Raw genomic sequence first — 26,354 nt, forward strand, 5'->3', positions numbered from 1 at the left:
TACTCTTTGTTTCCTGTCTGCCAACCAGTTTTCTATCCATCTCAATACACTACCCCCAATCCCATGTGCTTTAATTTTACACGCTAATCTTTTATGCGGGATTTTGTCAAAAGCCTTCTGAAAGTCCAAATACACCACATCCACTGGCTCCCCTTCATCAATTCTACAAGTTATATCCTTTAAGAATTCCAGTAGCTATGTCAAGCATGATTTCCTCTTCATAAATCCATGCTGACTGTCCAATGTTTTATAAGTGTGCTGCTATAAAATCTTTGGTAATGGATTCAAGAATTTCCCCCACTACTGATGTCAGGCTTACTGGTCTATTATTCGTTGCATTCTCTCTCCCTAACTTTTTAAATAGTGGAGTTACATTAGCTACCCTCCAATCTGCAGGAACTGTTCCGCAGTCTATAGAATCCTGGAAGATGACCACCACTGCATCCACTATTTCTAGAGCCACCTCCTTCAGTACCCTGGGATGTAGATTATCAAGCCCAGGGGATTTATCAGCCTTCAATCCCATCAATTCCCCCAACACCATTTCTCTGCTAATATTGATCACCTTCACTTCCTCCTTCTCACTAAACCCTGCATTTCTGGTATCTTATTTGTGTCCTCAATTGTGAATACAGAACCAAAGTATGTATTTAGTTGCTCAGCCATTTCTTTGTCCCCCTACAATGCATTCCCCTGTTTCTGACTGTAAGGGACCTACATCTGCCTTCACCAGTCTTTTTCTCTTCACGTACCTGTAGAACCCTTTACAGTCAGTTTTTATGTTCCTTGCAAGCTTACTTTCGTACTCTATTTTCCCCTTCAAATAATTGTTGCAGTTCCTCCATGCGCACTTTGTATGTTTGCCATAACTTATCCACTGTCATCCCTTTATGTAACATTCCCCAATCGAAGTAGGCCATTTGTCCCCTCGGGCCTGCTTCCTATTCAATAAGATCATATCTAAGGAAGGATTTGCTGGCCTTGGAGAGGGTCTAGAAGAGGTTCACAAGAATGATCCCCAGAATGAAGGACTTATCATATGAGAAGCGGTTGAGACTCTGGGTCTGTACTTGATGGAGTTCAGAAGGATTAGGGGAGATCTCATTGAAACTTGTTGAATACTGAGAGTCCCATAGAGAGTGAACGTGGAGAGGATTTATCCACGAGTGGGAGAAGCTAGAACCCGAGGGCACAGCCTCAGACTGAAGGAAAGATCCTTTAAAACAGAGATGAGGAGGAATTTCTTCAGCCAGAAGATGGTGAATCTGTGCAACTCTTTGCCGCAGAAAGCTGTGGAGGCTAAGTCACTGTAAGATAGGAATAGATAGGTTCCTGATTAATAAGGGGATCGGGGTGTGGGGTGAAGGCAGGAGAATGGGGATGAGAAATATATCAGTCACGATTGAATAGTGGAGCAGACTTGATGGGCTGAATGGTCTAATTCTGATCCTATATCTTATGGTCTTATCATGGCTGATTTGTTTGTGTTTTGAGTTCCACATTCCCATCTACCCTCCATATCATTTGCTTCTCTTACCTAAGAAGAACCTATTGCCTAAAAGAACCTATCTACCCTGGGTGGCACGGTAGCACAGTGGTTAGCACCGTTGCTGCACAGCTCCAGGGTCCCAGGTTCAATTTCCCGGCTTGGGTTACTGTCTGTGCGGAGTCTGCACGTTCTCCCCGTGTCTGCGTGAGTTTCCTCCGGGTGCTCCGGTTTCCTCCTACAGTCCAAAGATGTGCAGGTTAGATGGATTGACCAAGCTAAATTGCCCTTAATGTCCAAAAAGGTTAGATGGGATTGCTGGGTTACGGGGATAGGGTGGAGGTGTGGGCTTGGATGGGGTGCTCTTTCCAAGGACTGGTGCAGACTCAATGGACCGAATGGCCTCCTTCTGCACTGTAAATTCTATGATCTACCTCTGTCTTAAAAATATTCAATAACCCCGCCTCCAGTGCCTCCTGAGGAAGACTGTTCCAAAGTTTCACAACACTCAGAAAACATTTCTCCTCATCTTTGTCCTTCAAAGGTGACCCCTAATTTTTGAACATGCCCCTCAATAGGAAACATCCTTTCTACATCCACTTTGGCAAGACCATTCAGGGTCTTTTATACTTATATACTTAAAACAAGTCAACCCTCTCTCTTCCAAATTCTAGTAGAACTCTAGTCCAACATATCTCATAAGACAAGTGTTCATTCTTGGTATCAATCTGGTAAACCTCCTTTGAATGACCTCCAATGCACTTACATCCTTCCTTGGATAAGGAGGCCAAACCTGTCCATAGTATTTGATATGGTTTCACCAATGCCTGTATAACTGAAGCGTAGCAACCTTAATTTTATGTTCAATTCCTCTTGTAATAAAGGATAACATTCTATTAGTCTTCTTGATTACATGCTGTACCTGTGAATCATGCACTAGAGCCCCTAGATCCCATTCTGCAGTCATTCTCTATTTAAGTAATATTCTGCTTTTTTATTTTTCCTGCCAAAGTGAACAAATTCACATTTTCCCTCCATTATACTCTATCTGCCAAATTATTGCCCATTCGCTAAACATATCTATATCCATGTGCAACCTCCTTGTGGCCTGTTCACAACATACTTTGTGTCATCTACAAATTTAGCTACCATGTCTTCACTCCCCTCATCTAAGCCATTCATGTAAATTGTAATAATTTGAGACCCTGTGTGACTCCACTCATCACATCTTGCCAATCAGACAAAGAGGTAAGTACAGTGAAATCACACACTTGAGTTATTGGAATGCACTTAGTGCAACCTCTTTGATGTGGGCAATATTTACAACCATTAAGGATTCACCACTTAGGCCACTGAAGCGTGAAGGGATATGAATAGATTAAAGTGGCAGGTAGTTTTTACAAGCTATCAATCACAAACCACTACTAAAAAGCCATGAATGGATTGCAGACAGTGAATCTGTGGGAACCAGATGCAGGCACAGTTGCTCACCTTCGAGGAATAGACACATGGAGCTGCAAGGTAACTATTACAGTTATAATACTTCCCACTGCCCCTGTCTGGACTGCTCTCTAGAGACCACTAGTGATTCCTGACAACGGGGACCAGAGAATCATGGGACGGTGGAGCATAGGGCGCCGGGCCCGCTAAATAGATGTAAATGGGTCATACAACTCATTTGCATTTTTCCGTGCTCCTGCGGTACACGTTCATGCCGCCAGGTGGGTTCGTAGCCCAGCACCGATCCCGATTTTGCCCCGCGCCCGATTCTCCGTCCTATCAGGGAACACATTCGCCTGGCCGTCCCAGGGATGGAGAATCCCACCCATTAACTTTTTAAACTTCACACCTAAAAAAACCGCTTACAATTACCCCTTAAACACTACAACTCAATTTTCCATTAAACAACAAAAAAGAAACATACAGCTTCTTAAAACTCAGCATGGCACAGAGTAATACTTGCATCACCGTCCAGATTTGGACTTCTGTTAGAACTCCTTCAGACTCTGACTGAATATCTTCAAAAAGCTGGTTTACCCGGTGTGTTTCAGCCCCTTTCTTGTCCCCTGACAAGACTGCTGTGCTTTCCATATTACATTTTTATGATGATCTTACTGTGAGAGAATATTGGACTCAGCATCAGGCAGATCTTAATTCAACTCCTTCCAAAGCTTTCGCCTCTCTGAAGCTTTTCAAAATGTCTCCCTGAATTCCTTGGCTCCACCCAGCATGACCTCAATTCCCCAAGCTGAAAAACAAATTACTTCTGCCGGCTGCAAAGCACATGGACTCCCATTAGTCCAGATTGAAAAATAAATTCCTTTGTCAATTTCACCTTCTAGTTGCTAAAAGCACCCAGGCCCTGCAAAACAGAATTATATTTAAAAAATCATGACCTCTGCAGTCAAACATACTTTAACTCCAGGGTTTTACCCTTTTAAATTGCCCGATACATAGAATCCAATATTTCTAAAGTCTCCTAGTCGTCCCACACTATAGATCAAACCCAGTTAATTGTTAGTACGCAATACCACTCAGGTGACCAAGTCTGGGAAAATGTCTCTTCTGGTTCAACAAAGGCAGAAATCTGCATCTTTTAGAGGAGAATATCTGCAATCTGCCGTGGCTCTAAATGTTAGATGGAACAGGCCCCCATGGTTCGGATCATAGATGGAACTGACCTGTCTGTTGGATGGAGAACTAGCCACCTCCCCATTGAGGGTGCTAGCAGTTATACTGTTCAATCTCATTGATATTCCTCTCTGTGGATTCTGCTGTCTACCTCCCTCAATCTTATTGCCTTCAGAAGTTATCACTTGTATAGCCCCACTGATCTCGGGTAAACAATGTTTCTGATATGACAGATTGCACCTCAATATCTCTCGACTCCTGCTAATCTTAATACTTTTCTGTTGTTTTATTTTAATCTCAAGTTCATTGTTGCTCTCATTAATTTCCAACATTTCTGATACTGGAATGTTTTTTGTATCCTTTGTAGTGAATACAGAAGCAAAATATTTGTTTCATCCTTCGTTTACGTGTTATAATTTAATAATCTTTATTGTCACAAGTAGGCTTACATTAACACTGCAATTAAGTTACTGTGAAAAGCCCCTAGTCGCCAGATTCTGGTGCCTGTTCGGGTACACTGGGGAGAATTCAGAATGTCCAAATTACCTAACAGCTAGTCTTTTGGGACTTGTGGGAAGACACTCACACAGACACAGGGAGAACGTGCAGAATGGAGGACCACTTTACTTACTCACATTTCCTTTTTAGATACCTACAGAAACCCATGCTATCCATGTTTACATTTCTAGCTAGTGTCAGCTTGGATAATTGATTTAAGGGTAGAAAATAGTGAGTCATGATAAATAAGTATTTTTTTTTAGACTGAAAGAAGGTAGACAGTGGTGTTCCCCAAGGGTCAGTGCTGGGAAACTGCTACTTTAATATATGTAAATGATATTGGAATACAGAATACAATTTCAGAATTTGCTGAGTGCAATACCAATTGACTGCAACAGGACGTAGATAGGCAAGCAGAATAGGCAAATGGAAGGTGCCTTTTGGTAGAAGGTATGGGGAGAGACAATACAGACTAAATGGTACAGTTTTGGGCCAGTACAGGGACAAAGAGACTTGGGGGTTCCATCGGGATCTCGGCTGAGCAGTATTGCAGTGGGGATGTCACTGTGTTAGTATCCGAGACACTCAAGCTCATGTTCTGGCGACATGGGTTCAAATCTCACCATGGCAGCTGGGGGAATTTAGGCTCAATGAATACATCAGGAATTATAAAGCTAGTCTCAGTAATGGTGACCATGAAACTTGTCATTAATTGTTGTAAAAGTCTGGTTCACGTTTGTCCTTTAGGTAAACTCTGCTGTCTTTACCTGGTCCGGCCTGCAAGTGATTCTAGACACACAGCAATGTGACTGACTTTTTAACTGCCCTCCACAATGGCCTAGTAAGCCATTCAGATCAAAGGCAATTAGGGATGGGCAACAAATGCTGGCCTTGCTGTGACATCCCAAATAAAGAATAAGGGAAAAAATAACTTCCTTTTTCTGCACTTTTATTTATGTTGAACCTGTATGAAGGTCTGGACGAGGTAACTAGAGTATTGTGCCAGGGTATTGTACAGTGCCATTCACCACACTTTAGGAAGGATGTGAGGGTCCTTGCAGGAACCTGAATGGTTCCCGGGATGGAGGATTGTAGATACAAGATTGGAGATTGGGTTGGAGAAGTTGGGGTTGTTCTCCTTGGAGCAAAGATGATTGAAGAGAGATTTGATTGAGGTGCACAAGATTGTGGCAGGTTTTTATAGGGTAGATAAAGAAAAACTGTTAACATCAGCTGACTATATAAGAACTCGGGGACTCAGATTTAAGGTTTTGGGCAAGAAGTGCAGGAGGATGTTAGGAAAAACATTTTTACACAGAGTGGTAATGACCTGAAACTCACTGGGCGAAATTCTCCCAAGGGGAGACAAAGTGCCGACGCCAGAGTGAAAACCGGAGTGTTTAACTCCAGCGTCGGAGGCCGCTCCTCGCCCCTTATTCTCCCACCCCCAGGAGGCTAGGAGCGGCACCGCGTCAATTTTGCGCGGCATGCCTTGGCACCGCGTCAAAGCGCGCCGTGTAAATGACGCGGCCGGCGGCGCTTAAATTATATCACCCGCGCATGCGTGGTTGCCATCCTCCCCGCGGGTGCCCCACAAGACATGTCGGAGAGATCTTGCGGGGCGGCGGAGGAAAAACAGTGCGTCTTTTAGAGACGCCGGCCCGCCGATCGGTGGGCACCGATCGCGGGCCAGACCCCCACTGAGCACCCCCCGGTGCTCGATCCTCCCCCCCCACACAGGCCGCACAAGCAGCATTCGCACACTGTTCACGCCGGCAGCGACCAGGTGTGGTTGGCGCCGTCGTGAACCGGTCGGATTGGGCAGGCCGCTCGGCCCTTGCGGGCTGGAGAATCGCCGCTGGACCGATAGAAACGGCAGGTGGCGATTCTCCGAGCGGCCTGTCGTAAAACTCGGCACGCCGTTTTGGGGGGGGGGGTGGGAGAATCGCATGCAGGTGCCAGGGCGGCGTGGCGGGAATCGCCCAGCACTCCCGCGATTCTCCCACCCGGCGTGGGGGTCGGAGAATCGCGCCCACTGCCTACAAGGCTGGTGGAACCAAAGACAATTTCAAAAGGAAAATGGTTGGAAACTTGAACAAGGGGCAGCACGGTAGCATTGTGGATAGCACAATTGCTTCACAGCTCCAGGGTCCCAGGTTCGATTCCGGCTTGGGTCACTGTCTGTGCGGAGTCTGCACATCCTCCCCGTGTGTGTGTGGGATTCCTCCGGATGCTCCGGTTTCCTCCCACAGTCCAAAGATGTGCGGGTTAGGTGGATTGGCCATGATAAATTGCCCTTGGTGTCCAAAATTGCCCTTAGTGTTGGGTGGGGTTACTGGGTTATGGGGATAGGGTGGAGGTGTTGACCTTGGGTAGGGTGCTCTTTCGAGGAGCTGGTGCAGACTCGATGGGCCGAATGGCCTACTTCTGCACTGTAAATTCTATGATCTATGAAAATAAACTTACAGAGCAATGAGGATAGGGTGGGGGATTGGGACGAACGGTATAGTCCACAAAAAGTGGCATGAACCCAATGGGCTAGTGGCCTCCTTCTGTGCCATGAGTGTTTGGCTCAAAGTGTTTCCTGACATTGCCCCTGAATGACCTAGCTCTAATTTTAATGTTATGCTCTCTCGTACTGGTCTCTCCCCACCAGAGTTCTGTGATGAGAGGTTTAGCAGAATGGGACTATGCTGTCGAGTTCAAAAGAATGAGCAGTGAACTGATTGAAACATTTAAAGTGCTGAGGGGGCTTGACAGGATAGATGCTGCCAGGTTAGGTTTCCAATGGCTGGAATGTTTATAACCAGGGAGCACAGTCCTTGGATTAGGAATCGTCCATTTAAGACGGGGATGAGCAGATATTTCTTTACTCAGAGGGTTGTGATTCTTTGTAATTCTCTGCAGCAAAACAACTTGGGCGGAATTCTCCGGAAGGCCCGACGCCGTCGTGAAACCCGGAGAGGTCTCACGACGGCATCGGAGGCCTCCCCTTGCTCCCTATTCTCCCCCCCCCCCCCCCCTCGGGGGGGCTAGGAGGTCCGTGCCGTAAATCTCGGCCGCGGGGCCTTGTCGCTGGCGTCAAGGCCCGGCGCGCCGAGAATGACGCAGCCGGCGCGCCTAATGACGTCAGCCGCGCATGCGCAGGTTGGCCGGCTCCAATCCACGCATGCGCGGTTGCCGTCTTCCCCTCCGCTGCCCCGCAAGACATGGTGGCTTGATCTTGCGGGGCGGCGGAGGGGAAAGAGTGCGTCCATTTGAGACGCCGGCCCGACGATCGGTGGACACCGATCGCGGGCCAGTCCCTTCCCGAGCACGGTCGTGGTGCTCACTCCCCTCTCCGCTCCCCACAAGCCACAAACCAGGTATTGGCGCCATGTTCACGCCGGCAGCGACCAGGTGTGGCTGCCGCCGGCGTGAACCGGTCGGGAACGGCAGGCCGCTCGGCCCATCCGGGTCGGAGAATCGTGGGCCGCCGTGAAAAACGGCGGCCCACGATTCTCCAAGCGGCGTGCTGCAAAACGCGGCACGCCATTTTGGGGGGGGGGGGTGGGAGAATCGCGGGGGGTGCCAGAGCGGCCCTCCCGTGATCCTCCCACCCGGCGTGGGAGCGGAGAATCGCGCCCCTTATATTTATATAGAAATTTACATGTATTAAAATGTCCCAAGACACTTCGCAGGAGCGTTATAAAACAAAATCTGACATCAGGCCGTAGAAGGAGCTATTGGTTCAAATGATCAAAAGCTTGCTCCAAGTGGTAGGTTTTGAGAAGCATCTTGAAGGAGGAAAGCAAGGTGAAGAGGCAGAGGGGTTTAGGGAGGGAATTGCAAAGCTTAGTACCCTGGTTGCTGAAGGTCCAGCCAACAATGGTGGAGCGATTAAAATCGGAGATGCTCATTGAGGCCAGGCGAGAGGAGCCCAGAGAGCTGCAAATGCAGTCATTGAATATATTCAAGGCTAAGATAGATAGTTTCTTTGGACTCTGGGGGAATCAAAAGATATGAGAATCGAGCCCAAAGTGAAGTTGAGTTAGAAGATTATCCATTTTGTACTGAATGGGCCCTCCCATGCTCCTATTACTTCTGATATGAAGGGGAAATTATCATAATTATTTCAAACACCTAAATTAAGTCATCCCTTAATCTTTTAAATTTGAGGAAAGGGAAACCTAGTATATGCAACCTGCTCTCACAATTTAACCCTTTAAACTCGTGCAATTAGCATTGCACCCTCTCCATGGCCATTACTTAAGAACATAATAATTAGGAGCAGGAGTAGGCCATCTGGCCCCTCGAGCCTGCTCCGCCATTCAATGAGATCATGGCTGATCTTTTATGGACTCAGCTCCACTTTCCGGCTGAACACCATAACCCTTAATCCCTTTATTCTTCAAAAAACTATCTATCGTTATCTTAAAAACATTTTTAAAAACTTCCTTTTTCTGTACTTTTATTTATGTTGAACCTGTACAACTGCTTCACTGGGCAAGGAATTCCATAGATTCACAACCCTTTGGGTGAAGAAGTTCCTCCTAAACTCAGTCCTAAATCTACTTCCCCTTATTTTGAGGCTATGCCCCCTAGTTCTGCTTTCACCCGCCAGTGGAAACAACCTGCCTGCATCTAAGCTATCTATTCCCTTCATCATTTTATATGTTTCTATAAGATCCCCCCTCATCCTTCTAAATTCCAACAAGTACAGTCCCAGTCTACTCAACCTCTCCTCGTAATCTAACCCCTTCAGCTCTGGGTTAACCTAGTGAATCTCCTCTGCACACCCTCCAGCGCCAGTATGTCCTTTCTCAGATAAGGAGACCAAAACTGAACACAATACTCCAGGTGTGGCCTCACTAACACCTTATACAATTGCAGCACAACTGCCCTAGTCTTGAATTCCATCCCTCGAGCAATGAAGGACAAAACTCCATTTGCCTTCTTAATCACCTGTTCTACCTTTAAACCAACTTTTTGTGACTCATGCACTAGCACACCCAGGTCTCTCTGCACAACGGCATGTTTTAATATTTTATCATTTAAATAATAATCCGTTTTGCTGTTATTCCTACCAAATTGGATAACCTCACATTTGTCAACATTGTATTCCATCTGCCAGACCCTAGCCCATTCACTTAACCTATCCAAATCCCTCTGCAGACTTCCTGTATCCTCTGCACTTTTTGCTTTACCACTCATCTTAGTGTCGTCTGCAAACGTGGACACATTGGACTTGGTCCCCAACTCCAAATCATGTATGTAAATTGTGAACAATTGTGGTCCCAACACTGATCCCTGAGGGACACCACTAGCTACTGATTGCCAACCAGAGAAACACCCATTAATCCCCACTCTTTGCTTTCTATTAATTAACCAATCCTCTATGCATGCTACTACTTTACCCTTAATGCCATGCATCTTTATCTTATGCAGCAACCTTTTGTGTGGCACCTTGTCAAAGGCTTTCTGGAAATCCAGATATACCACATCCATTGGCCCCCGTTAACTACCGCACTGGTAATGCCCTCAAAAAATCCACTAAATTAGTTAGGCACCAACTGCCCTTTATGAACCCATGCTGCGTCTGCCCAATGGGACAATTTCCATCCAGATGCCTCCCTATTTCTTCCTTGATGATAGATCCTAGCATCTTCCCTACTACCAAAGTTAAGCTAACTGGCCTATAATTACCCGCTTTCTGCCTACCTCTTTTTTTAAACAGTGGTGTCACGTTTACTAATTTCCAATCCGCCGGGACCACCCCAGAGTCTAGTGAATTTTGGTAAATTATCACTAGTGCATTTGCAATTTCCCTAGCCATCTCTTTTAGCACTCTGGGATTGATTCCATCAGGGCCAGGAGACCTGTCTACCTTTAGCCCCATTAGCTTGCCCATCAAAGAACAAAGAAAATTACAGCACAGGAACAGGCCCTTCGGCCCTCCAAGCCTGCGCCGATCCAGATCCTTTATCTAAACCTGTCTCCTATTTTCCAAGGTCTACTTCCCTCTGTTGCCGCCCGTTCAGATACCTGCCTAGATGCCTCTTAAATGATGCTATCGTGTCTGCCTCTACCACCTCCGCTGGTAAAGCGTTCCAGGCACCCACCACCCTCTGTGTAAAAAACTTTCCACGCACATCTCCCTTAAACTTTCCCCCTCTCACCTTGAAATCGTGACCCCTTGTAACTGACACCCCCACTCTTGGAAAAAGCTTGTTGCTATCCACCCTGTCCATACCTCTCATAATTTTGTATACCTCAATCAGGTCCCCCCTCAACCTCCATCTTTCCAACGAAAACAATCCTAATCTACTCAACCTTTCTTCATAACTAGCACCCTCCATACTAGGCAACATCCTGGTGAACCTCCTCTGCACCCTCTCCAAAGCATCCACATCCTTTTGGTAATGTGGCGACCAGAACTGCACGCAGTATTCCAAATGTGGCCTAACCAAAGTCCTATACAACTGTAACATGACCTGCCTACTCTTGTACTCAATACCCCGTCCGATGAAGGCAAGCATGCTGTATTCCTTCTTGACCACTCTATCAACCTGCGTTGCCATCTTCAGGGTACAATGGACCTGAACTCCCAAATCTCTCTGTACATCAATTTTCCCCAGGACCCTTCCATTGACCATATAGTCCGCTCTTGAATTTGATCTTCCAAAATGCATCACCTCGCATTTGCCTGGATTGAACTCCATCTCTGCCCAACTCTCCAATCTATCTATATTTTGTTGTATTCTCTGACAGTCCTCCTCACTATCTGCAACTCCACCAATCTTAGTATCACCTGCAAACTTGCTAATCAGACCACCTATACCTTCCTCCAGGTCATTTATGTAGATCACAAACAACAGTGGTCTGAGCACGGATCCCTGTGGAACACCAGTAGTCACCCTTCTCCATTTTGAGACACTCCCTTCCACCACTACTCTCTGTCTCCTGTTGCCCAGCCAGTTCTTTATCCATCTAGCTAATACACCCTGAACCCCATACGACTTCACTTTTGCCATTAATCTGCCATCTACCTCCTTAGTGATAACAATCATCTCAAGGTCCTCACCTGTCATAACCTCATTTCTATCAGTCACTGGCATGTTATTTGTGTCTTCCACTGTGAAGACCAACCCAAAAAACCTGTTCAGTTCCTCAGCCATTTCCTTATCTCCCATTATTAAATCTCCCTTCTCTTCCTCTAAAGGACCAATATTTACCGTAGTCACTCTTTATTGTTTTATATATTTGTAGAAAATTTTACTATCTGTTTTTATATTCTGAATAAGTTTACTCTCATAATCTATCTACTCTTCTTTATAGCTTTTTTAGTAGCTTCTGTTACGCCCTAAAGATTTCCCAGTCCTCTAGTCTCCCACTAATCTTTGCCACTTTGTATGCTTTTTCCTTAAATTTGATACTCTCCCTTATTTCCTTAGATATCCACGGTCGATTTTCCCTCTTCCTACCTTCCCTCCTTTTTGTTGTTATAAATCTTTGCTGAGCGCTGTGAAAAATCATTTGGAAGGTTCTCCACTGTTCCTCAACTGTTTCACCATAAAGTCTTTGCTCCCAGTCTTCCTTAGCTAGCTCTTCTCTCATCCCATTGTAATATCCTTTGTTTAAGCACAAAACACTCGTGTTTGATTTTACCTTCTCACCCTCCATCTGTATTTTAAATTCCACCATATTGTGATCGCTCCTTCCGAGATGATCCCTAACTATGAGATCATTAATCAATCCTATCTCATTACACAGGACCAGATTGAGGACCTCTTGTTCCCTCGTACGTTCCATTTTAGGAAACTATCGTGGATACATTCTATAAACTCAAGGCTGCCTTGACCGACCTGGTTAAACCAATCGACATGTAGATTAAAATCCCCCATGATAACTGCTGTACCATTTCTTCATGCATCAGTTATTTCTTTGTTTATTGCCTGCCCCACCATAATGTTACTATTTGGTGGCCTATAGACTACTCCTATCAGTGACTTTTTCGCCTTTCTATTCCTGATTTCCACCCAAATGGATTCAACCTTATCCTCCATAGCACCGATGTCATCCCTTACTATTGCCCGGATGTCATCCTGTAGCCATGCTGGCCACGCAAAATGGACACTGAGCCAAACTAAAATGGAAGGCTGCTGGAAAACAGACAGTTCAGCCAGAACAGCAGTCTGCAAAGAGCAGTTTGCATTCTGCAGCAGCAGAAACCAGTTTGGGCTCAGGTGAAGAGACCTTAGCTAGGTGCAAATGGCAAAACGCTTTGCATGCTAATGAGGCCATCAGACTTGAACACCCACACAATAGATACATTTGGTTCTGAATGGACACATTCCAATCAAGACCCAGACATCGAGGCACCAGAAACCTCCGAACAAAAGGACATAAGAAACGCCCCCTCCATCACGGAGACCCCCTCGCATTGGGGAATTAATCCAGTATCGATAAGAAATTGATCCAATAGGTAGAGCCCGCCCGAGAAGAGGGAAGGACAACGGAACCCCTATAAAAGATAGGGACCTCGTGTTGTCCGGTCTGTTAAACCTGTGCTCCGGCCCCGACTGACACCTGGTATCCTGACTCCAGCCGTTGAGCACCAGCCGCCGAAACCGTAAGTTCAACGCTCGCTACGCGATCCAAGCCCGCTAGACTCCCAAGTGCCAGAACGCTTGCTGAAGGCTGCAGACAAAACCAGGACGAAGGCCTCGTTCTCTGACCTTGCCTGTTCCTGTTAGATAAGTATTCTGTTTGCTTATGTTTAGTTGTAGCTTAGTCTCTTAGTGTGTGTGCATGAGTATTTATTATTAACTGTATAATAAATATTGATCGTTTGAACTTGACTAATCGGTGTATCGTCTTTATTACTTTGAATTTGACCTTGGAATACTTGTGACGTTGCCTATACGGCAGCTGGCGACTCCAGAGCTTAAATAATTACATAGAACAGAGCCTAGCAGTGTTAAGCACACGTCGAACTCGGAGGCGTGTTAATACACTCCAATAAACGCGTTTTACGCCCATAGTAAAACGTGCAACATTTAGTGGCGACATCCGCCGGGACCCTGTTGTAAGTGGAAACACCACAGTGTCCAGGACCCTGAAATTTGAATTAGAACTCCAAATTGCAGAGAAAGAAAGAGATCACAAGTATTCAAGGTGTTCAAAATAATAAGCGAAATTCGGAAGTGTGTTTTAGTGCATGCGTACTAACAGGGCTGTAAGGTAAAACTGAAAGCTTTTTGTTGCGACAAACTTTCGGTAGTTTTGTAATCGGAAAATAGCGTAAGCCGTACCCTTTTTCGAAACACCACCCCAACAACCCCCTGTTCCAAATTATAAAAAGAGAGTCAGAGGAAATGGCCATGCAGGCAATGGAACGTCTGATGGACCCAGAAAGGTTTGTGGTCGCAGCGACCAGCAGCAGTAGCAGAGTAGGCCAGTGTCCCACGTGGGAGCTGGAACTCCGCAAATATCTGCAGGGAAAGGGATGGCCCCTTTGGAAAGAGTTTTGTGCAAATGAGGAGACAGGTCCCGGAAGTATAGGTCATACTTGGTGGGAGAACCTCTCTCAGATACACAAAAAGAGTTTAAGTAAAGCACGCAAGCCGATGGCGATTGTGTCCTGCTTGGCACAGTTGCGAGGCGCAGAGGAGGTCATCAGGACGCTCCGGGCAGATTTAGAGGAAAGGAACCGAATGAGTAAGGTCGATGTCAGGGACATCGAGAAAGAAAACCTGGATCTTAAAGGGAAGTTGGCAGAGAAGGGTAGAGAGGTGGATGATGCCAAGAGGGCTCACCAGTCTTGTCTAGCTCATCTGAACAGTTCCCAGACCCAGTATGAGAAAGCCTATCAGGACGTGCAACGTGCCGTTCTGATAAGACAGGAATCGGAAAAGCAGGTGGAGGCATTGCAGAGGCAATGTTCGGATCTCAAAGCAGCTTTGAGAGCACTCCACGCTGCAACGACCGAACAAAGACAAAGCACAGTTGACCACGCGAAATGCAGAAAACAGATTGCGGAACTGCAATCTCTGCTTTCGGTGCAGAATGGCTTCCAAAGCACCTTTGGAGCTCAGTTAGATGGGGAAAACGCCCCAGATTGGCAGGAATTAAGCGAGACAGCGCAGCGTTATGTTCAGGGAACATGTGCGCCCGCAGCTCAGCAGAAACGACAGGCACCCCAACCCCCCACAGCTCAGATCATAACCGCACCCATGAATCCCGTAACCACACAGAGGAAAGCCGAATCAGAAGGCGCCCCAGACATAACTTACACCACCCCTTTAACAGTAACCCAGCTAAGGGACGCTTGTGAAAAGATCACTCCGTTCCTCCCCACCGCAGACCCCCACCAGTTTTTCGCTAAAGTTAAACAGCAGGCTACCATGTACGGCCTGGATGAGAGAGAGCAGGTTAAGCTCACCGTGTTGAGCTTAGACCAGAGTGTAGTGGCAGCCCTCCCCGACCCACAAAACGTGGCAGGAGGCAGCCTAGAGGAGATGCACACTGCTATTTTAGATGCCATCGGGTACAATAGAGGTGACCCCGTAGAAGGTTTGAATAAGTGCAGGCAGAAGAGATCTGAACACCCCACAGCATTCGCCGGAAGGCTGTGGATTCATTTCAGCGCAGTTTTCGGACAGCTAGATAGAGCGCATTTAACCCGCGAAAACATGGTTAAGTGGACGCGCACAATTATCTCACACGCAACAGAAGCAGGACAGAGCGCTTGCAATAATTACGACCCCTCAGAAGAGGCCCATAACGAAAAATGGGTCCTCAAAAGATTGTCCCGCGCTTGGGAGCAATCGCTTCAGGCAAAAGCAAAGGTTAGATCCCCAGAAGAGGCTCAGGCTGCTGCAGATATCCAAGCAGTCAGAGAGCACCAGAAGCCCGCATGGGTAAATGAAGGCAAGAGCAGCCCTCAACAGAAAGGCCAGGAATGCTATAACTGTGGACAGTTAGGGCATTGGGCAAAAGAGTGTAATGCACCCCAGCGATCTCAGAGAGGCCAGCAGACAGGCACTCTGAACCGCAACAAAGCAAAACCCATCCACAATGTAACAGTACAGTCAGGACCCACCAATGTGGACGAGACGAACTGACGGTGTTCGGGCTCCCCCACTTGGGTCTGTGACACACTATGGGACTCATCAGGGAGACCCGTAGTCACGGCAAAAGTCAAAGGGAAGCCCATAGAGTTATTGTGGGACACAGGAGGATCCCGCACCACCATTAACTCCACAACCACGGCACACGCAGACACGTGGCCGACCACCTCCACCATCACACTTAGCGGGTTCACCGGACACTCGCAGCAGGGACATATCACAGCACCCGTAGCGATCCAGCTAGGGAACATTAGCACAAGGCACCCCGTAGTTTTAGTAAATCTTCCCCGGACAGCAGAACACATCCTGGGGATAGATTTTATGAACGCCCACAGCTTGTCGTTCGACCCAGTGAACCAGTGTGTCTGGCGAATGGCGAGATCAGACAGAGCCCCAGCCACCCTCACAGTAGGAGACTACGCTAATCGGATTAGCGCAGTGGGAGAGTACACATTCGACCTGACTACACTCCACACCGACCGACAAATTAAGGCCCTACTAAACAAACACAGGACAGCATTTGCAAGTCACCGTCATGACTGTGGCAGAATGACTGGACAAGTTCATGTTACCGGACAGGACCCCCGACCGCAAAAGCAGTATAGATTTCCCCTCGAGGCAGAGGTGGAAATAGAAAAAGTTATAGGCAGCTTGTTGGACCAAGGTGTACTAAGAACGGTAGCCTCCACCAACAATGCCCCTATTTGGCCAGTGAGGAAGCCCGATGGATCATGGCGTCTGACCATCGATTATCGGGAACTCAACAAAGTAACCCCCGCAGTAGCCCCAACGGTAGCTACTAGTCCCGAGACCATGCTCAAGCAGGGTCTCAACGCCAAGTACTTCACGGTATTGGACATCAGTAATGGATTCTGGTCAATACCATTGGCAAAAGCGTGCCAATACAAATTCGCATTCACTTTTAAAACACAGCAGTACACGTGGACATGCCTCCCACAAGGATTCCACAATTCACCCTCCATTTTCCACCGACAGCTGGCAAGTGGATTAGAAAAATTTTCCCGACCCGAATGTCTGGTACAGTATGTAGACGACCTACTACTGCAGACGGACACAAAGGCAGAGCACATTTCGCTTCTGGCCGAACTCCTAGAACTCTTAACTGAAATTGGCTGTAAAGTTAACCCGAAAAAGGCCCAAATATTGGAAAGTAAAGTGATGTATTTGGGATCAGTCATCACGCACGGCAAACGCGAGATCGAATTCAAAAGAATTGATTCGATCGTCAAATTGCCCCTTCCCCAGACTGTATCAGCCCTCCGGTCGTTTTTAGGACTGGTTGGCTATTGTCGGAACCACATCGACGGATTCGCGACAAAAGCCGCCCCACTTTCAGACCTCCTTAAGAAAGGAGCCCCCTGGGAATGGCTTCCGCAGCATACAGGCGCTGTGGAAGAGTTGAAACGAGCCCTTAGTGCAGCACCCGCGCTGCTAGTCCCCGACCAACTTTCACCGTACGCAATAGAGGTAGCGAGCACCGATCTGACCCTCTCGGCCGTGTTGCTTCAGGAACGGCACGAGCAGCTAAGACCAGTGGCTTATGCCTCCCGACTGTTAGACCCAGTAGAACAAGGATTTTCAGCCTGTGAGAGGCACCTCCTTGCTGTCTTCTGGGCAGTACAGTACTTTTCCTACATAACCGGACTAAACCCCATCACCATTCTAACCGAACACACACCCACACAGCTACTACTAGACGGTCGACTGAAGGACGGTTCAGTTAGCCAGATTAGGGCAGCTAGGTGGACCCTACTTTTACAAGGACGGGACATTACAGTAAAACGGACACGCACACACACATACTTAGCAGACAACCTCCAATACCCCGGACAGCCCCATGACTGTGAAATTGTAGCTCCCCTGCATAACACAGGACCCTTTTTAGCAAAGACACCCCCCAGGAAGATAGGGAACCCGAAACAAAGCCCCCAGCCCACAGACACGTGTGGACCCTTGAGGATTTATGTAGACGGTTCCTCCACAGTTTTAAATGGTGAGCGTATCACAGGATGCGGCATCTATGTAGAGGACGCGCAGGGGCGCGCTCTCGAAGAAATCGCTCTTAAGTTACCAGGTCACTTAGGCGCGCAGGCAGCAGAGCTAGCAGCCATAGCGTACATAGTGGACCACCCCGATTCTTTCCCCAGCCCAGCAGACATATATTCAGACAGCTTATATGTCTGTAACAGTTTAACCGATTTTCTGCCCCTGTGGAGGACACGAGGTTTTGTCTCCGCAGACGGAAAACCCCTTCCATCAGCCCCCTTACTCCAGCATATCCTAGAGAAAGCGAAGGACAGGACCTTCGGCATAATAAAAGTAAGAAGTCACCATAGGTCATCACCCCCTGGGAATGTAAAAGCCGACGCGTTGGCTAAGGCAGGTTCCAGGAGAGGACACTTATGGACCCCCCCAGCTAGCGCACCAGCTAGCGCCCCTGTGAGCGCAGTCCAAGTCTCACAGACTGATATTAAAGATCTCGTGGCAGCACAAAAACAGGACGGAGACCTCAGGGAGGTTTTCAAGGGAAACTTTGTGCCTGCTTACGAGCACTTTAAACACGCACTGACCACACATGAGGGTGTGATCATTAAGGACCGACTTTATGTGGTCCCACAGCAGGACAGGAATCAGATGATTGCCTTGTTCCATGACGGACACGGGCATCAGGGAATTGATGCAACAACGAGGCACCTCAGGCAACTCTGTTGGTGGCCTAATCTCAGGAATGATGTAACGCACTACATAGAGAATTGCCTGATTTGTGCTCAGAATAACCCGGAGCGGTATTCTAAGAAGGCACAACTTCGGCATACTCGCCCAGTTAACGGCCCTTGGACAAACCTCCAGATCGACTTTATAGGTCCATTGCCCCCTTGTCGGAATGGCTATAAATACGTTCTGGTGGTGATAGATACCTTTACCAAATGGGTAGAGGCATTTCCCTCGCGAACAAACACAGCAAAGACAGCTGCAAAGATCCTGACCCACCACATCTTCACGAGATGGGGTTTACCCCGAAGTATCGATTCGGACCAGGGATCTCACTTTACAGGACGGGTCATGAGGAACGTCCTGACAATATTCGGAATCAAACAGAACTTCCACATTGCGTATCATCCACAGTCCAGCGGGATTGTGGAGCGCATGAATCGGACCCTAAAAACAACCCTTAGGAAAATGGTTCAACAGAACAATTCCACATGGGATTCAGTGCTCCCATTTGCACTTATGTTCATAAGGAACACTGTCTCCACATCTACAGGATACACCCCACACACACTCATGACCGGACGCCCTATGAAAGGTACAGAATTCCTTTTAGGACTGGACATGACAAGCCCCGAAGTGACGGCCCTCACACATGAAAAGGCAGTTAAAGATCTAGTTGAGACTGTGAGGTCTGCACAGCTCGCAGCCGCAGTCCAGCTAGGGAAACGCCGACAGCAACGGACTGCCTGTTTCAATAAGACCGTACACACCACAGAATTCCAGGTTGGGCAACAGGTAATGTTATCTGTTTATAACCCCAGCAGTTTTTTGGCTCCAAAATATTCCGGTCCCTACTCAATTTCGGACAAAATTAGCCCCTCCGTTTACAGGATAAAGTATCCTAATGGGAAGACCGCGTGGTTCCATATAAACCAGTTAAAGGCATATGGAACACAGGCCAACCATGCTCACCATGTCCTGCTGGATGCAGCAGAACACTTCACCCCGCCCACCAGAGACACTTTTCCACCATCCCCCTCACAGACCAGTTCATCCACGGACTCGCCCACGACTCCGCCCACAGACCACTACAGACCACGCCCCGACACGCCCACAAGCTGCCACAGCAGAGACAGTAGGACTGACACTGCCTCTGAAGACAGCGACACCACACAGCCATACAGCCCACACTGCACCAACTACGACCCCGACTCCAGTGACCCCATGGAAGTCACTTACCTCAAAAACCCCGAACCACCACCCGACCCCGACTACCCCGACAACACACTCGACGCTACACAATGGCACAGGGACAATTCCTACAGACTTGTCCGCAATGACGAGAGTGACCCCCGGTCACACAACTCCAAAATAGCATGCCTGATCCACACAAGGGTGTGGGATCCGGGAGAGCAGGACGACACGGTGTCTGACTCCCGACACGGCAACCCCTTTGTGACCCTGTTCACAGAGGCAGAATCAAAGTGAGGTGTCCAGATGATGTAAGATAGGAATCGTTTGAGGGAAACGATGTCCTTTCTGATGGAACCTGCACGTATGTTTGTCTTCGTTTTATGTTTGTTTGTCTCAGGATTGTACAATGTTTCAGCTGGAGGATGGACATCTTCTTTTCAGCTGAAAAGATTGGGACCACCTCACATACACGTTAGCTTGTCCGCAGATACTTCTGAGAACTTCGGTTTGATTGGAGATCTTTTCCAAAGTTGTAAGGCCACACGCCAAATAGCTTGTCCGCAGATATCTCTGAGAACTTCAGGGATGTCCTCAGTTGGAGCATCTTGGCTCCCTTGGTTTTTTTTTAGGTGCCCCTCTATTCGGCGAAATAGAGGCTGCAAGTCATGGTAAACACATTCGTACCCGTTTTTCCAGGTTACTCAGGCAGTGGACAAACGGCACTGAGGACCCGCCCTGTCTGAGAACCAACCCTTGGTCAGCCAAGCTCGGGTATGGCACAGCACGCCCTACCCGGGGATCCCATCCAACTCGTACCCGTAGCGGCCCATACGCAACTCATTCGGATGTTTGTTTCCAAATTTGTTTTCATTTTACGTTAGGTAGCCCTTCGGCCACCATCCCACATGCTATTTACATCCGGGAACATTCGGATGGTAAATCAGCAAAGCCTGCGAGACGGCTCGCAGAAGGAAGGATTGTTAGGTGTATGCTGGTCTTTAAATTCGCTTTTTGAAAAAAAATGAGGGGAGTCACAGGGTGTGACTTAGCCAGTCATTTTAAAGGGTCAATTGGGATTTGAAAGACAGATGCACTAACAAGTAAAGATCTTAAACTGTGTATTGACAGATACTGTGCTTGATCCCAAAGGTTTCAAAGGACGAGACAGAGGTCGAAGCCAGGATTGTCAATACCGGAGGAAGAAGGAAGAGAAAGAGGAAGAACAGCAAAATGATGGAAGCCCACTTATTACTATTTTATGTCATATGTATATGTGTGGAAACAAGACACGTTTCCCCCACAACCCCCACCGTAAATGTTAGTACAGCAAACCCCCAGTGCTCAGCTCTGATCAGCGAGGTTCAGACCTGGTGTACTAAATTCATGACGTGGTACTCCATGTCCTACATAATCGAATCACTGTTGGTGATTGCGATCCTCACCATCCTAGTGCAGACCCTCAGGTTGAGGAAATGGAAGAGGAGAGCCTCTCGTTCCAGCACCTCACCCATCTATAGAGTGCAATCCCCCATCTTCGGATTCCACCAAACCCCTCAACCCCTCACTGATTACAACACTCTGTAAATAAAATTCAGCCATGTATTATATTGTTCCATACTCGACTGCCGAGTTGGGAAGTGTGATGTTGTGGTGTGAATGGTTAAGGTTTAGAGTGATTACATGTTTAAGTTAAGGTTAAGGTTAATAGTGATAGGTAGAGGTTCCCAATTGTAGTAATGCATGTCCCTTTGACATAGGGCCAAGTAGAAATGTTAGTTAAAATTTTTTTTTCTCTTCTTCCCATAGTTTAGAACAGAGTAGAACAGGAACTGGCAAGAGGTCAGAACACAAGGAGGCAAAGTACATAGGTGATCCTTCACAATAGTATGATTGTGAGGATCACAAGGAGGGAATGTAGCCATGCTGGCCACGCAAAATGGACACTGAGCCAAACTAAAATGGAAGGCTGCTGGGAAACAGACAGTTCAGCCAGAACAGCAGTCTGCAAAGAGCAGTTTGCATTCTGCAGCAGCAGAAACCAGTTTGGGCTCAGGTGAAGAGACCTTAGCTAGGTGCAAATGGCAAAACGCTTTGCATGCTAATGAGGCCATCAGACTTGAACACCCACACAATAGATACATTTGGTTCTGAATGGACACATTCCAATCAAGACCCAGACATCGAGGCACCAGAAACCTCCGAACAAAAGGACATAAGAAACGCCCCCTCCATCACGGAGACCCCCTCGCATTGGGGAATTAATCCAGTATCGATAAGAAATTGATCCAATAGGTAGAGCCCGCCCGAGAAGAGGGAAGGACAACGGAACCCCTATAAAAGATAGGGACCTCGTGTTGTCCGGTCTGTTAAACCTGTGCTCCGGCCCCGACTGACACCTGGTATCCTGACTCCAGCCGTTGAGCACCAGCCGCCGAAACCGTAAGTTCAACGCTCGCTACGCGATCCAAGCCCGCTAGACTCCCAAGTGCCAGAACGCTTGCTGAAGGCTGCAGACAAAACCAGGACGAAGGCCTCGTTCTCTGACCTTGCCTGTTCCTGTTAGATAAGTATTCTGTTTGCTTATGTTTAGTTGTAGCTTAGTCTCTTAGTGTGTGTGCATGAGTATTTATTATTAACTGTATAATAAATATTGATCGTTTGAACTTGACTAATCGGTGTATCGTCTTTATTACTTTGAATTTGACCTTGGAATACTTGTGACGTTGCCTATACGGCAGCTGGCGACTCCAGAGCTTAAATAATTACATAGAACAGAGCCTAGCAGTGTTAAGCACACGTCGAACTCGGAGGCGTGTTAATACACTCCAATAAACGCGTTTTACGCCCATAGTAAAACGTGCAACAATCCTTAAATAACAGAGCTACACCACCTCCCTTACCATCCACTCTGTTCTTCCGAATAGTTTGATACCCTCGGATATTTAACTCCCAGTCGTGACCATCCTTTAACCATGTTACAGTAATGGCCACTAAATCATAGTCATTCACGATGATTTGCACCATCAACTCATTTACCTTATTCCGAATACTACAAGCATTTAGGTAAATTACACTTATGTTGGCTTTTATACCTTTGTTTTGAATCTTAACACCTCGATCAGTAACCTCGCCTAAGTTATATTTCCTCTTAACTTTTCTCCTAACTTTCCTTGTCGTTGAACCCATATCTTCATGTAGCAACCTGCCGCGTCGCTTACCATTTATGTTTTTACTTCCCGTTTTATTCCTTTTAGTATTACTGGGCCTATTCACTGAGCACCCCTCAGTCACTGTACCTTGTACTGCCGTCCTTTTTGATTTTTGACTATAGCTTCTCTGCCTTACACTTTCCCCCTTACTGCCTTTTGTTTCTGTCCCTGTTTTACTACCTTCCGACTTCCTGCATTGGTTCCCATCCCCCTGTCACATTAGTTTAAACCCTCCCCAACAGCTCTAGCAAACACCCCCCCCCCCCCCCCCCCCCCTAGGACATGGGTTCCAGTCCTGCCCAGGTGCCACCTCCTCCAGAACCGGTTCCAATGCCCCAGGAATTTGAATCCCTCCCTCTTGCACCATTATTCGAGCCATGCATTCATCCTATCTATCCTGACATTTTGGTCACCCATTTTCTATCTCCCTCAGTAACTTTCACCTTTCTCCAAAGTGAGTCCATCTGCAGCTCTAGAGCCGTCAAGCGGTCTAACAGGACTTGCAATTGGACACACTTCTTGCATGTGAAGGAGCCAGGGACAGTGGACATGTCCCTGAGCTCCCACATTTCACACGAGGTGCATGACACGGGTCTGGGATCGCCTGCCATGTCTTAAACCTTCAGTTAACTTATACAACTACAGTTCCAAAAAAAATGAAGAAAAACTAAATAAATATATCAATGAAAAGAAAAAGAAAAACTACTTACCAGTCACTTACCAGGGTTAAAAAGCACCTCCTCCCCCCCCCCCCCCCCCCCCCCCCCCAAGCTTTGAATTCCCACCTAGCTTCAAATTCCCAAACTCACTCTTAGCTGTGTCTCACTCTGGCTGTGTCTTCTCTGGCTCACTGGGAGAACTCACTGTGAGTGAGTTACAAGTTGCTCTTTTAAATTGACCTGAGTTGACTCCCCCCCCCCCCCCGCCCCCCACCTGCTTTTAGATCAAAGTAGATTAAGGTGACTGACACTTAACTGTCAACCAGTTATGTGAGTGGGTGGGGCAGCCCTTGTTAACCTTCACTGCACGATTCTAGATTAATTTAAATTCCTGAAATTTAAAAAGGAACAGTCTTACCTGATTGAATTCAATTTAATTCCATTCCCACCTAGCTTCAAATTCTCAAACTCACTCTTAGCTTTGATCCAGATCAAATTCTGTGATGAACCTGGTATCATGGCTCGGAGGTGTTGCATTAATGATACTAATACATTTCCGGTTAGACCTTGCAGTTGTTCAGTGTTACAGTGCTGCCCATTGTGTTGATGCTGAATAAAACGTTCTTGTGCACTTTGGAAATTCCATCTACGTAACTATCCTCCTCTTCTGATTCATATTTTGCAGGTTTTCTGCTCATAAAATGACTTCCAAAATCAAGTCTGATAATTTTCGTTGTTCAACATGCCACTTCAACTTGCCATCTCTCCAGAGGAGTCAAGCCATTGATAATGAACATGAGGAAACCCAGATCTTCAATTCTACCACAGGTTTAGACTCTGGATTGGGTGCTGGAACAGTTTGCTCATCTATGGATGTGAATGATGACACCCATGTGACTGAATGTGTTTCATTTACAGCGAGCTCACATAAACCTGCCGAGGGTTCAGCTTATGAAGTCTTTGGAGGACAATTGGGTTTCATCAGTAAAGGTTGTGAATCACTAGAACATGCTCAGATGACTGGCAGTGAGATTATTTCCATGGGGAATAGGCAGGAACATGGAGTTGAGATAGATGATAAACCATGTTCCTATTCAATGGCAGGAGGAGGGTCCTGCTCTCATTTCTTATGTTCTTATGATAAATTAGAAATACTGGAAATGAAGCCTATTACGATCTTAGGATTTATAAATGGGATCAAAGAGAACAAAGGCATCAAGGCAATGGTTGGATTATTCTTTCCAGCTATTCAGCATCACATTTTAGGAACAGTCTGGAAAAGATATGCAGAGGGTGCAGAGAGATTGAAGTGATACTAGGGAGGTGAGGCTTTAATGCTGAGAAAACTGGCTGAATGTTCAAAGGAGATAAAGAGGAGATCCTGGGAACAATCTCAAGTGTGCTAAGAATTACATTAACAATCAGTTTAAGATTATCAGTCAGGTTGCAATGTTGCTCATTTACGCTTTGTAGAAGCTACATATATTTCATATTATATGCAGGGCCTGGTCCTCTGCATCAGAAAGAATATATCCAGACATTGCACCTTTTCTGAGTGAAACAGGAGCTGATGGACCAGAGATCGCTGGTGCATTCTTCATGGCAATACTTTGGTAAATCAGAGTCGATTTGCTAACCAACAGTATATTTTTTTCATGCAGTAAAAGTTGTTGCTCCCTTTGCAATTTAGTATTCTTGCATCTGTCCTGATGAGTAGAAGATGTAAAACTTCATCAGCATGTCTCTTTATTCAACAATACTAAAAGGACTGTAAGAGCCAGTTCGGTTTTTATAACAATCCAAATGCTTCACGGTCACTTTTATTGACCCTGGATTTTTAATTTCCAGATTTATAAATTCATATCAGAGAATCGCCATAGTGCAGAAGGAGGCCATTCGGCCCATTGAGTCCACACTGAACCTCTGAAAGAGCATTCCACCCAAGCCCACTTCCCCAACACTATAACCTCTTTACCTCTCTGGACACAGAGGGGCACTTTAGCTCCGCTTTCCCATCGCTCCCATCCATCCTGCCCCGGACAGTTTGGGCATAACCTGTGCATCGCACAGTGGACCCACGAAACACCACTCGGCCAGCCCCATCCACGGTCCCTGCCCGCATGCATGCCACCAAGCGTGACACAGCTCGGTGGCACACTGCCCTCCTCGCAACTGGGTGGCACTCTGCTGACGGGGTAGCATGCAACCCACCCATGGGGGGCATCCACGGTAGATGCCACAGGAGGGCCCGGGACAGGGGCCACCACAGTGTAATGTTGGCAGGGCTGGGTGGCAGGACAGGAAGCCTCCCCGGTGACAGGCACTGGCGGGACCAGGGTCGTGTTGTGGAGAAGAAGAGTGCCAGGAGAATGGCTGGGGGGTTGGGGCTAGGATCGGGAGGGAGGAGGGGCATGCGGTGGCTGCAGTGCAGGCCAGGGCCACCTTGTAGCCTGTTAGACCTGGTTGGGTGCAGGAGTAATCACAATGCTAACATGTCTGTCCCTTTATCCCCTGCTGAAAATGGATTATGGAGTACATCCGTGTGTTTGGCATCTACCTGGCAGATGCACTGAGGCTGCATGAACAGGAGCTGCTCAGGGAGGACCTTGCGAAACAGGAGCCTGCCCCAGAGGAGCAGGAGTCAGCCAGTAATGATGGTGAGCCGGCCGACCAGCAGGTCGAGGAGGAGGTGGAAAGAGGGATCGCATCAGGCCTCATGTGTATACCGGCAGCGCCTGTCATCGAGAACATGCCAGACCGGGCGTGACGCTGCTGACTACCGCTGAGCAGGGGGGCGGTGCGACATCTGTGCCGGATCATGGTGCATCTGGAA

General features: G+C 47.3%; 1 protein-coding gene across 1 annotated transcript in view; it reads left to right on the forward strand.

The window, feature by feature from the left end:
- The window catches only part of LOC119970947 (inositol 1,4,5-triphosphate receptor associated 2-like), a 163,960-nt gene that overhangs the window by 22,086 nt on the left and 115,520 nt on the right, over positions 1–26,354 (forward strand). Inside the window, exon 3 of the mRNA XM_038806058.1 lies at positions 24,207–24,511. Coding sequence (XP_038661986.1) covers positions 24,207–24,511 — 305 coding nt within the window. The remainder of the gene's footprint in view (positions 1–24,206; positions 24,512–26,354) is intronic.

This window comes from Scyliorhinus canicula, chromosome 9 (assembly GCF_902713615.1).
Source record: "Scyliorhinus canicula chromosome 9, sScyCan1.1, whole genome shotgun sequence".
In the NCBI taxonomy this organism is placed as follows: Eukaryota; Metazoa; Chordata; class Chondrichthyes; order Carcharhiniformes; family Scyliorhinidae; genus Scyliorhinus; species Scyliorhinus canicula.